This window comes from Anomaloglossus baeobatrachus, chromosome 4 (genome assembly GCF_048569485.1).
Source record: "Anomaloglossus baeobatrachus isolate aAnoBae1 chromosome 4, aAnoBae1.hap1, whole genome shotgun sequence".
In the NCBI taxonomy this organism is placed as follows: Eukaryota; Metazoa; Chordata; class Amphibia; order Anura; family Aromobatidae; genus Anomaloglossus; species Anomaloglossus baeobatrachus.
In genome coordinates this window covers 46,808,300-46,822,161 of record NC_134356.1, presented here as the reverse complement: position 1 = coordinate 46,822,161, position 13,862 = coordinate 46,808,300, and the positions used below count along the sequence as shown (strand labels likewise).

The 13,862-nt window shown below is 42.8% G+C and overlaps 1 protein-coding gene across 3 annotated transcripts in view; it reads left to right on the top strand.

Annotated features, from left to right (window-relative positions):
• The window catches only part of SGCD (sarcoglycan delta), a 1,008,723-nt gene that overhangs the window by 982,758 nt on the left and 12,103 nt on the right, over window positions 1-13,862 (top strand). For all 3 annotated transcript variants that reach the window (XM_075344301.1, XM_075344302.1, XM_075344303.1), the window contains one exon: window positions 12,982-13,105. In XM_075344301.1, coding sequence (XP_075200416.1) covers window positions 12,982-13,105 — 124 coding nt within the window. The remainder of the gene's footprint in view (window positions 1-12,981; window positions 13,106-13,862) is intronic.

Sequence of the window (13,862 nt, the reverse complement as noted above, 5' to 3'; positions counted from 1 at the left end):
AGCAGAATGCCCCAATATACAATACTGCCAGCAGAATGCTCCAATATACAATACTGCCAGCAGAGTGCCCCAATATACAATACTGCCAGCAGAATGCCCCAATATACAATACTGCCAGCAGAGTGCCCCAATATACAATACTGCAGCAGAGTGCCCAATATACAATACTGCCAGCAGAATGCTCCAATATACAATACTGCCAGCAGAATGCTCCAATATACAATACTGCCAGCAGAATGCTCCAATAACCAATACTGCCAGCAGAATGCCCCAATATACAATACTGCCAGCAGAATGCTCCAATAACCAATACTGCCAGCAGAATGCTCCAATATACAATACTGCCAGCAGAATGCCCCAATATACAATACTGCCAGCAGAATGCTCCAATATACAATACTGCCAGCAGAATGCCCCAATATACAATACTGCCAGCAGAATGCTCCAATATACAATACTGCCAGCAGAATGCCCCAATATACAATACTGCCAGCAGAATGCCCCAATATACAATACTGCCAGCAGAATGCCCCAATATACAATACTGCCAGCAGAATGCTCCAATATACAATACTGCCAGCAGAATGCTCCAATATACAATACTGCCAGCAGAATGCTCCAATATACAATACTGCCAGCAGAATGCTCCAATATACAATACTGCCAGCAGAATGCCCCAATATACAATACTGCCAGCAGAATGCTCCAATATACAATACTGCCAGCAGAGTGCCCCAATATACAATACTGCCAGCAGAATGCTCCAATATACAATACTGCCAGCAGAGTGCCCCAATATACAATACTGCCAGCAGAGTGCCCCAATATACAATACTGCCAGCAGAATGCTCCAATACACAATACTGCCAGCAGAATGCCCCAATATACAATACTGCCAGCAGAATGCTCCAATATACAATACTGCCAGCAGAATGCCCCAATATACAATACTGCCAGCAGAATGCTCCAATATACAATACTGCCAGCAGAATGCTCCAATATACAATACTGCCAGCAGAATGCCCCAATATACAATACTGCCAGCAGAATGCTCCAATATACAATACTGCCAGCAGAATGCCCCAATATACAATACTGCCAGCAGAATGCCCCAATATACAATACTGCCAGCAGAATGCCCCAATATACAATACTGCCAGCAGAATGCTCCAATATACAATACTGCCAGCAGAATGCTCCAATATACAATACTGCCAGCAGAGTGCCCCAATATACAATACTGCCAGCAGAATGCCCCAATATACAATACTGCCAGCAGAATGCCCCAATATACAATACTGCCAGCAGAATGCTCCAATATACAATACTGCCAGCAGAATGCTCCAATATACAATACTGCCAGCAGAATGCCCCAATATACAATACTGCCAGCAGAATGCTCCAATATACAATACTGCCAGCAGAATGCCCCAATATACAATACTGCCAGCAGAATGCTCCAATATACAATACTGCCAGCAGAATGCCCCAATATACAATACTGCCAGCAGAATGCTCCAATATACAATACTGCCAGCAGAATGCTCCAATATACAATACTGCCAGCAGAATGCCCCAATATACAATACTGCCAGCAGAATGCCCCAATATACAATACTGCCAGCAGAATGCTCCAATATACAATACTGCCAGCAGAATGCTCCAATATACAATACTGCCAGCAGAATGCCCCAATATACAATACTGCCAGCAGAATGCTCCAATATACAATACTGCCAGCAGAGTGCCCAATATACAATACTGCCAGCAGAATGCTCCAATATACAATACTGCCAGCAGAATGCCCCAATATACAATACTGCCAGCAGAATGCTCCAATAACCAATACTGCCAGCAGAATGCTCCAATATACAATACTGCCAGCAGAATGCCCCAATATACAATACTGCCAGCAGAATGCCCCAATATACAATACTGCCAGCAGAATGCTCCAATATACAATACTGCAGCAGAATGCTCCAATATACAATACTGCCAGCAGAATGCTCCAATATACAATACTGCCAGCAGAATGCTCCAATATACAATACTGCCAGCAGAATGCCCCAATATACAATACTGCCAGCAGAATGCTCCAATATACAATACTGCCAGCAGAATGCCCCAATATACAATACTGCCAGCAGAATGCTCCAATATACAATACTGCCAGCAGAATGCTCCAATATACAATACTGCCAGCAGAATGCTCCAATATACAATACTGCCAGCAGAATGCTCCAATATACAATACTGCCAGCAGAATGCTCCAATATACAATACTGCCAGCAGAATGCCCCAATATACAATACTGCCAGCAGAATGCTCCAATATACAATACTGCCAGCAGAATGCCCCAATATACAATACTGCCAGCAGAATGCCCCAATATACAATACTGCCAGCAGAATGCTCCAATATACAATACTGCCAGCAGAATGCCCCAATACACAATACTGCCAGCAGAATGCCCCAATATACAATACTGCCAGCAGAATGCCCCAATATACAATACTGCCAGCAGAATGCTCCATTATACAATACTGCCAGCAGAGTGCCCCAATATACAATACTGCCAGCAGAATGCCCCAATATACAATACTGCCAGCAGAGTGCCCCAATATACAATACTGCCAGCAGAGTGCCCCAATATACAATACTGCCAGCAGAATGCTCCAATATACAATACTGCCAGCAGAATGCTCCAATATACAATACTGCCAGCAGAATGCTCCAATAACCAATACTGCAGCAGAATGCCCCAATATACAATACTGCCAGCAGAATGCTCCAATATACCAATACTGCCAGCAGAATGCTCCAATATACAATACTGCCAGCAGAATGCCCCAATATACAATACTGCCAGCAGAATGCCCCAATATACAATACTGCCAGCAGAATGCTCCAATATACAATACTGCCAGCAGAATGCCCCAATATACAATACTGCCAGCAGAATGCTCCAATATACAATACTGCCAGCAGAATGCTCCAATATACAATACTGCCAGCAGAATGCTCCAATATACAATACTGCCAGCAGAATGCCCCAATATACAATACTGCCAGCAGAATGCTCCAATATACAATACTGCCAGCAGAGTGCCCCAATATACAATACTGCCAGCAGAATGCTCCAATATACAATACTGCCAGCAGAATGCCCCAATATACAATACTGCCAGCAGAATGCTCCAATATACAATACTGCCAGCAGAATGCCCCAATATACAATACTGCCAGCAGAATGCTCCAATATACAATACTGCCAGCAGAATGCTCCAATATACAATACTGCCAGCAGAATGCTCCAATATACAATACTGCCAGCAGAATGCTCCAATATACAATACTGCCAGCAGAATGCCTCCAATATACAATACTGCCAGCAGAATGCCCCAATATACAATACTGCCAGCAGAATGCCCCAATATACAATACTGCCAGCAGAATGCTCCAATATACAATACTGCCAGCAGAGTGCCCCAATATACAATACTGCCAGCAGAATGCTCCAATATACAATACTGCCAGCAGATTGCCCCAATATACAATACTGCCAGCAGAATGCCCCAATATACAATACTGCCAGCAGAATGCTCCAATATACAATACTGCCAGCAGAATGCTCCAATATACAATACTGCCAGCAGAATGCTCCAATAACCAATACTGCCAGCAGAATGCCCCAATATACAATACTGCCAGCAGAATGCTCCAATAACCAATACTGCCAGCAGAATGCTCCAATATACAATACTGCCAGCAGAATGCCCCAATATACAATACTGCCAGCAGAATGCTCCAATATACAATACTGCCAGCAGAATGCCCCAATATACAATACTGCCAGCAGAATGCTCCAATATACAATACTGCCAGCAGAATGCCCCAATATACAATACTGCCAGCAGAATGCCCCAATATACAATACTGCCAGCAGAATGCCCCAATATACAATACTGCCAGCAGAATGCTCCAATATACAATACTGCCCAGCAGAATGCTCCAATATACAATACTGCCAGCAGAATGCTCCAATATACAATACTGCCAGCAGAATGCTCCAATATACAATACTGCCAGCAGAATGCTCCAATATACAATACTGCCAGCAGAATGCTCCAATATACAATACTGCCAGCAGAGTGCCCCAATATACAATACTGCCAGCAGAATGCTCCAATATACAATACTGCCAGCAGAGTGCCCAATATACAATACTGCCAGCAGAGTGCCCCAATATACAATACTGCCAGCAGAATGCTCCAATACACAATACTGCCAGCAGAATGCCCCAATATACAATACTGCCAGCAGAATGCTCCAATATACAATACTGCCAGCAGAATGCCCCAATATACAATACTGCCAGCAGAATGCTCCAATATACAATACTGCCAGCAGAATGCTCCAATATACAATACTGCCAGCAGAATGCCCCAATATACAATACTGCCAGCAGAATGCTCCAATAACCAATACTGCCAGCAGAATGCCCCAATATACAATACTGCCAGCAGAATGCCCCAATATACAATACTGCCAGCAGAATGCCCCAATATACAATACTGCCAGCAGAATGCTCCAATATACAATACTGCCAGCAGAATGCTCCAATATACAATACTGCCAGCAGAATGCCCCAATATACAATACTGCCAGCAGAATGCTCCAATATACAATACTGCCAGCAGAATGCTCCAATATACAATACTGCCAGCAGAGTGCCCCAATATACAATACTGCCAGCAGAATGCCCCAATATACAATACTGCCAGCAGAATGCCCCAATATACAATACTGCCAGCAGAATGCTCCAATATACAATACTGCCAGCAGAATGCTCCAATATACAATACTGCCAGCAGAATGCCCCAATATACAATACTGCCAGCAGAATGCTCCAATATACAATACTGCCAGCAGAATGCCCCAATATACAATACTGCCAGCAGAATGCTCCAATATACAATACTGCCAGCAGAATGCCCCAATATACAATACTGCCAGCAGAATGCCCCAATATACAATACTGCCAGCAGAATGCCCCAATATACAATACTGCCAGCAGAATGCTCCAATATACAATACTGCCAGCAGAATGCTCCAATATACAATACTGCCAGCAGAATGCCCCAATATACAATACTGCCAGCAGAATGCCCCAATATACAATACTGCCAGCAGAATGCTCCAATATGCAATATTGCCAGCAGAATGCTCCCTATATACAATACTGCCAGCAGAATGCCCCAATATACAATACTGCCAGCAGAATGCTCCAATATACAATACTGCCAGCAGAGTGCCCCAATATACAATACTGCCAGCAGAATGCTCCAATATACAATACTGCCAGCAGAATGCCCCAATATACAATACTGCCAGCAGAATGCTCCAATATACAATACTGCCAGCAGAATGCCCCAATATACAATACTGCCAGCAGAATGCTCCAATATACAATACTGCCAGCAGAATGCCCATTATACAATACTGCCAGCAGAATGCTCCAATATACAATACTGCCAGCAGAATGCTCCAATATACAATACTGCAGCAGAATGCTCCAATATACAATACTGCCAGCAGAATGCCCCAATATACAATACTGCCAGCAGAATGCTCCAATATACAATACTGCCAGCAGAATGCCCCAATATACAATACTGCCAGCAGAATGCCCCAATATACAATACTGCCAGCAGAATGCTCCAATATACAATACTGCCAGCAGAATGCTCCAATATACAATACTGCCAGCAGAATGCCCCAATACACAATACTGCCAGCAGAATGCCCCAATATACAATACTGCCAGCAGAATGCCCCAATATACAATACTGCCAGCAGAATGCTCCATTATACAATACTGCCAGCAGAGTGCCCCAATATACAATACTGCCAGCAGAATGCCCCAATATACAATACTGCCAGCAGAGTGCCCCAATATACAATACTGCCAGCAGAGTGCCCCAATATACAATACTGCCAGCAGAATGCTCCAATAACCAATACTGCCAGCAGAATGCTCCAATATACAATACTGCCAGCAGAATGCCCCAATATACAATACTGCCAGCAGAATGCTCCAATATACAATACTGCCAGCAGAATGCCCCAATATACAATACTGCCAGCAGAATGCTCCAATATACAATACTGCCAGCAGAATGCCCCAATATACAATACTGCCAGCAGAATGCCCCAATATACAATACTGCCAGCAGAATGCCCCAATATACAATACTGCCAGCAGAATGCTCCAATATACAATACTGCCAGCAGAATGCTCCAATATACAATACTGCCAGCAGAATGCTCCAATATACAATACTGCCAGCAGAATGCTCCAATATACAATACTGCCAGCAGAATGCTCCAATATACAATACTGCCAGCAGAATGCCCCAATATACAATACTGCCAGCAGAATGCTCCAATATACAATACTGCCAGCAGAGTGCCCCAATATACAATACTGCCAGCAGAATGCTCCAATATACAATACTGCCAGCAGAGTGCCCCAATATACAATACTGCCAGCAGAGTGCCCCAATATACAATACTGCCAGCAGAATGCTCCAATACACAATACTGCCAGCAGAATGCCCCAATATACAATACTGCCAGCAGAATGCTCCAATATACAATACTGCCAGCAGAATGCCCCAATATACAATACTGCCAGCAGAATGCTCCAATATACAATACTGCCAGCAGAATGCTCCAATATACAATACTGCCAGCAGAATGCTCCAATATACAATACTGCCAGCAGAATGCTCCAATATACAATACTGCCAGCAGAATGCCCCAATATACAATACTGCCAGCAGAATGCTCCAATATACAATACTGCCAGCAGAATGCTCCAATATACAATACTGCCAGCAGAATGCTCCAATATACAATACTGCCAGCAGAATGCCCCAATATACAATACTGCCAGCAGAATGCTCCAATAACCAATACTGCCAGCAGAATGCCCCAATATACAATACTGCCAGCAGAATGCCCCAATATACAATACTGCCAGCAGAATGCCCCAATATACAATACTGCCAGCAGAATGCTCCAATATACAGTACTGACAGCAGAATGCTCCAATATACAATACTGCCAGCAGAATGCTCCAATATACAATACTGCCAGCAGAATGCTCCAATATACAATACTGCCAGCAGAATGCCCCAATATACAATACTGCCAGCAGAATGCTCCAATATACAATACTGCCAGCAGAATGCTCCAATATACAATACTGCCAGCAGAGTGCCCCAATATACAATACTGCCAGCAGAATGCCCCAATATACAATACTGCCAGCAGAATGCCCCAATATACAATACTGCCAGCAGAATGCTCCAATATACAATACTGCCAGCAGAATGCTCCAATATACAATACTGCCAGCAGAATGCCCCAATATACAATACTGCCAGCAGAATGCTCCAATATACAATACTGCCAGCAGAATGCCCCAATATACAATACTGCCAGCAGAATGCTCCAATATACAATACTGCCAGCAGAATGCCCCAATATACAATACTGCCAGCAGAATGCCCCAATATACAATACTGCCAGCAGAATGCCCCAATATACAATACTGCCAGCAGAATGCTCCAATATACAATACTGCCAGCAGAATGCTCCAATATACAATACTGCCAGCAGAATGCCCCAATATACAATACTGCCAGCAGAATGCCCCAATATACAATACTGCCAGCAGAATGCCCCAATAACCAATACTGCCAGCAGAATGCTCCAATATACAATACTGCCAGCAGAGTGCTCCAATATACAATACTGCCAGCAGAATGCTCCAATATACAATACTGCCAGCAGAGTGCCCCAATATACAATACTGCCAGCAGAATGCTCCAATATACAATACTGCCAGCAGAATGCTCCAATAACCAATACTGCCAGCAGAATGCTCCAATATACAATACTGCCAGCAGAATGCGCCAATATACAATACTGCCAGCAGAATGCTCCAATACACAATACTGCCAGCAGAATGCTCCAATATACAATACTGCCAGCAGAATGCCCCAATAACCAATACTGCCAGCAGAATGCTCCAATAACCAATACTGCCAGCAGAATGCCCCAATATACAATACTGCCAGCAGAATGCTCCAATATACAATACTGCCAGCAGAGTGCTCCAATATACAATACTGCCAGCAGAGTGCCCCAATATACAATACTGCCAGCAGAATGCTCCAATATACAATGCTGCCAGCAGAATGCTCCAATATACAATACTGCCAGCAGAATGCTCCAATATACAATACTGCCAGCAGAATGCCCCAATATACAATACTGCCAGCAGAGTGCCCCAATATACAATACTGCCAGCAGAATGCCCCAATATACAATACTGCCAGCAGAATGCTCCAATATACAATACTGCCAGCAGAATGCTCCAATATACAATGGGGAGATAAGGTATGCACACCAGTGACTATGGAAGGGGAATACATGGAATAGCAGAAACTGCTGTGTGAATACTGACATGAAAAATTCAATAGCTATTTGTAAGAATGAAATGTGAAAAATGGAACCTGCATTACTGCCATGAATATATGAATAAAGAGAAATTTAGCTACTGAATTGATCAATGCAGAAGAGCCCCAACACTACGCCAAAGTATTTCTCTACGTTGGGGTCCCTAGCTTGTGTGTGTCCTCTCATGCAGTTAAAAAACTTACCGTGTATGGGACGCTGAGACCCAGGCTATATATACGATGTGGATTGGCAATAGGTGTGTATGGGGAGGGTTCACAAACGAAAAACTACTAACATTAAGGAATAACGTTTGGAACTCCATTCTATGTCTGAACTGGGTGCAAAAAACCTAAAAAACATCACTATGGGGAGATAAGGTATGCACACCAGTGACTATGGAAGGGGAATACATGGAATAGCAGAAACTGCTGTGTGAATACTGACATGAAAAATTCAATAGCTATTTGTAAGAATGAAATGTGAAAAATGGAACCTGCATTACTGCCATGAATATATGAATATCGTATATATAGCCTGGGTCTCAGCCTCCCATACACGGTAAGTTTTTTAACTGCATGAGAGGACACACACAAGCTAGGGACCCCAACATAGAGAAATACTTTGGCGTAGTGTTGGGGCTCTTCTGCATTGATCAATTCAGTAGCTAAATTTCTCTTTATTCATATGTTCATGGCAGTAATGCAGGTTCCATTTTTCACATTTCATTCTTACAAATAGCTATTGAATTTTTCATGTCAGTATTCACACAGCAGTTTCTGCTATTCCATGTATTCCCCTTCCATAGTCACTGGTGTGCATACCTTATCTCCCCATAGTGATGTTTTTTAGGTTTTTTGCACCCAGTTCAGACATAGAATGGAGTTCCAAACGTTATTCCTTAATGCTCCAATATACAATACTGCCAGCAGAATGCTCCAATACACAATACTGCCATCTTCCTGTACCCCTTATTTATCCGGAGCGGCTGCGTCCCATCTCATTCTCGGTCCGTCCTTACTGTTTACGCACGTCGAGCCTTTGTGTCCCTGATGTAAATTAGCGCGCGGCCTCCAGTGGAGGAGATAGCGGAGTACAGACGAGAGCCTCATTATTTTGACTCGATAAAAGATCATGTTAAATGTTGTGTTTTTCTCACACAAGGGAAAGTCGCTCACAAGCTGATAAATAAAGTGGAGATTACACTGCGAGTATCTGCACTGATCCCGGAAACGTAACCGAGATACAAATGGTCTTGTCCTTTGAACATCAGAGCAGAAGATGAGAACACGGGCTTTGAACTTGTGTCTCTGTAGCGAGGACTTCGGAGTTTGTACATGATGTACATAATAATTACATGGCAATTTCTCGTTCTTACATCTACAGTACACGGAGGTTTCTCACTGAAGCCGGGTGACAAATATTTGGAGAATTTGGATTAAAGAAGACCTGTCATCTCTCGACTTGTATTCTCCATAAAGCTACAAGTCAGGAACATCTGTTTTTAGAACGGTGTGTTGGGACGTCTCTATGTTACTCCTACCGTAAATGTAAACATAAATTAATAACTTGGCATCACTGCCCCAATTACAGATCTATCTGGTTGACAAAAGGAATGGTGACACCCATTGTTAGTTTATTCTTACATTTTTAGGAGGCATAACAGTACAGAAAGACTTAAAGGGTTTATGTGTAGTCTTTAATGAGGACCAGTGTTATATCTTCCGCAATATAAGAATTATAAAGCATCTTTCCTTACAGCTCGGTGACACCCACTTAGAAGAAATAGCAGCTGGATGTTAAGGATATTTATATATATACTAGCTGTAGTACTTGGCGTTGCCCGGGATAGTACCTAAGCTCACTCTCCCTCTCTCTCTGTCTGTCTCCCTCTCTCTCTGTCTTTCTCCCTCTGTCTCTCTGTGTCACCCTCGGTCTCTGTGTGTTTCTGTGTGTCTGTCTCTGTGTGTCTCTGTGTTTCTGTCTCTGCGTGTGTCTGTCTGTGTGTGTCTGTCTCTGTGTGTGTCTCTGTGTGTCTGTCAATATGTGTCTGTGTCTGTGTGCCTATCTCTGTGTGTCTCTGTGTCTCTCTCTGTGTGTCTCTGTCTGTCTCTGTGTGTCTGTGTGTCTGTCTGTGTGCCTGTCTCTGTGTGTGTCTGTCTGAGTGTGTGTATATCTGTGTGTATCTGTCTCTATGTCTCTGTGTGTGCCTCTGTCTCTGTGTGTGTCTGTGTCTGTCTGGGTCTGTCTTAACCAAAATCATATTACCTCACATATAAGCTTCTTATACTAAGAATGTCCTTCATTCCCTATAGCAGCCAATCACAGCTGCTATTAATGACCTGTAGCTCCCAGCTCCATTGACTTTAATGTAAGAAGGTTTTTTGGCCAATAACTGTAAAGCGCGGGGTTAAATTTTCCCCTCAAAACATAGTGTATGATGTTCCCTGAGTGAGGTGGCTGTGTGAAATTTTGTGATTGTAAATGCGACGGTGTGGATTCCTTTAGCGGGCAGACACACACACATACATACACACACACATACATACACATATATACACACACACTCATACATACACACATTCATACATACATACATACATATATATATATATATATATATATACATACACACATTCATACATACATACACACATACATACGTATATATACACACACACACATACACACATATATATATATATATATATATATATATATATACAGTGCCTACAAGTAGTATTCAACCCCCTGCAGATTTAGCAGGTTTACACATTCGGAATAACTTGGCATTGTGACATTTGGACTGTAGATCAGCCTGGAAGTGTGAAATGCACTGCAGCAAAAAAGAATGTTATTTCTTTTTTTTTTTTTTTTAAAATTGTGAAAAGTTTATTCAGAGGGTCATTTATTATTCAACCCCTCAATCCACCAGAATTCTGTTTGGTTCCCCTAAAGTATTAAGAAGTATTTCAGGCACAAAGAACAATGAGCTTCACATGTTTGGATTAATTATCTCTTTTTCCAGCCTTTTCTGACTAATTAAGACCCTCCCCAAACTTGTGAACAGCACTCATACATGGTCAACATGGGAAAGATAAAGGAGCATTCCAAGGCCATCAGAGACAAGATCGTGGAGGGTCACAAGGCTGGCAAGGGGTACAAAACCCTTTCCAAGGAGTTGGGCCTACCTGTCTCCACTGTTGGGAGCATCATCCGGAAGTGGAAGGCTTATGGAACTACTGTTAGCCTTCCACGGCCTGGACAGCCTTTGAAAGTTTCCTCCCGTGCCGAGGCCAGGCTTGTCTGAAGAGTCAAGGCTAACCCAAGGACAACAAGGAAGGAGCTCCGGGAAGATCTCATGGCAGTGGGGACATTGGTTTCAGTCAATACCATAAGTAACGTACTCCACCGCAATGGTCTCCGTTCCAGACGAGCCCGTAAGGTACCTTTACTTTCAAAGCGTCATGTCAAGGCTCGTCTACAGTTTGCTCATGATCACTTGGAGGACTCTGAGACAGACTGGTTCAACGTTCTCTGGTCTGATGAGACCAAGATCGAGATCTTTGGTGCCAACCACACACGTGACGTTTGGAGACTGGATGGCACTGCATACGACCCCAAGAATACCATCCCTATAGTCAAGCATGGTGGTGGCAGCATCATGCTGTGGGGCTGTTTCTCAGCCAAGGGGCCTGGCCATCTGGTCCCCATCCATGGGAAGATGGATAGCACGGCCTACCTGGAGATTTTGGCCAAGAACCTCCGCTCCTCCATCAAGGATCTTAAGATGGGTCGACATTTCATCTTCCAACAAGACAACGACCCAAAGCACACAGCCAAGAAAACCAAGGCCTGGTTCAAGAGGGAAAAATCAAGGTGTTGCAGTGGCCTAGTCAGTCTCCTGACCTTAACCCAATTGAAAACTTGTGGAAGGAGCTCAAGACTAAAGTCCACATAAGACACCCAAAGAACCTAGATAACTTGGAGAAGATCTGCATGGAGGAGTGGGCCAAGATAACTCCAGAGACCTGTGCCGGCCTGATCAGGTCTTATAAAAGACGATTATTAGCTGTAATTGCAAACAAGGGTTATTCCACAAAATATTAAACCTAGGGGTTGAATATTAATTTACCCACACTTTTATGTTGACAATTTATTAAAATTTAACTGAGCAACATAACTTGTTGGTTTGTAAGATTTATGCATCTGTTAATAAATCCTGCTCTTGTTTGAAGTTTGCAGGCTCTAACTTATTTGCATCTTATCAAACCTGCCAAATCTGCAGGGGGTTGAATACTACTTGTAGGCACTGTATACACACACACACATATATATATATATATATATACACACACACACACACACACATACAAACATACACTCAGCTTTATATATTAGATTAAATGAAAAGCACAATTAGATACTAATGAATTTGTAATCTGGTTTTCACAGGCTGGAATCACCGACACGGACCTTGACCATGGAGGCGCCAAAAGGAATTGAGATAAATGCAGAAGCTGGCGGGTTGGAAGCCTCTTGTAGAACAGACTTGCGGCTAGATTCTACAGACGGAGAGGTAGGACATATTTTTGGGGGTTATAGGGGAAAAAGGGGAGACCTCTATTTGTTGTCTTAACACATGATATAACAGGTGACTCTATGGAGTTGAAGTGTTCATGCTGTGAATCTTTATAGATGTCTCTTTCACAGAGCCACCTTTAAGGATGAATTGGAATTAGTGGGTCTTCTTCGAGAAGACCTATCACTTGCCATAAATATGATTTTTTTTTTTCTTTTTGTGTAAATGCCACCATTCTTCTGATCCGGTGTTGTTTTTCTTTTGTTCCTGCGGGTCTCCTTTCCTGAGATATTGCTCCCTCTTCCCTGTATATAAATCTGGTCTTTTATCTAACTAGGTGTGGTCCTCAAGATGAAGTCATGTGATTTGCTGGACCATTTTTAGTAGCTTTTATTCTCTTTCTCTGAAACCAATTGAGAGTTTCCTTGGCTGTGCGTTTGGGATCATTGTCTTGCAGAAATGTCCTCCCTCATTTCATCTCATCATCCTCGTAGATGGCAGCACATTTTTATCAAGAATGTCTCAAGAATGCTTCCTTCAATTATAAGACATTTGCCAGTGCCGTATGCTGACTAACAGCCCCACACCAAGATGTTCCCACCTCAAAACTTCACTGTTATGTTATTTTGAGGGTGATTTGCCTTTTGGCCTCCAAACAGGGTGTTTATTATGCCATCCAAAGAGTTCAGTTTTGGTCTCCTCTGACCAGACTACATTCCCCCAGTATTTCACAGGCTTGTCTAAATGTTGTTGA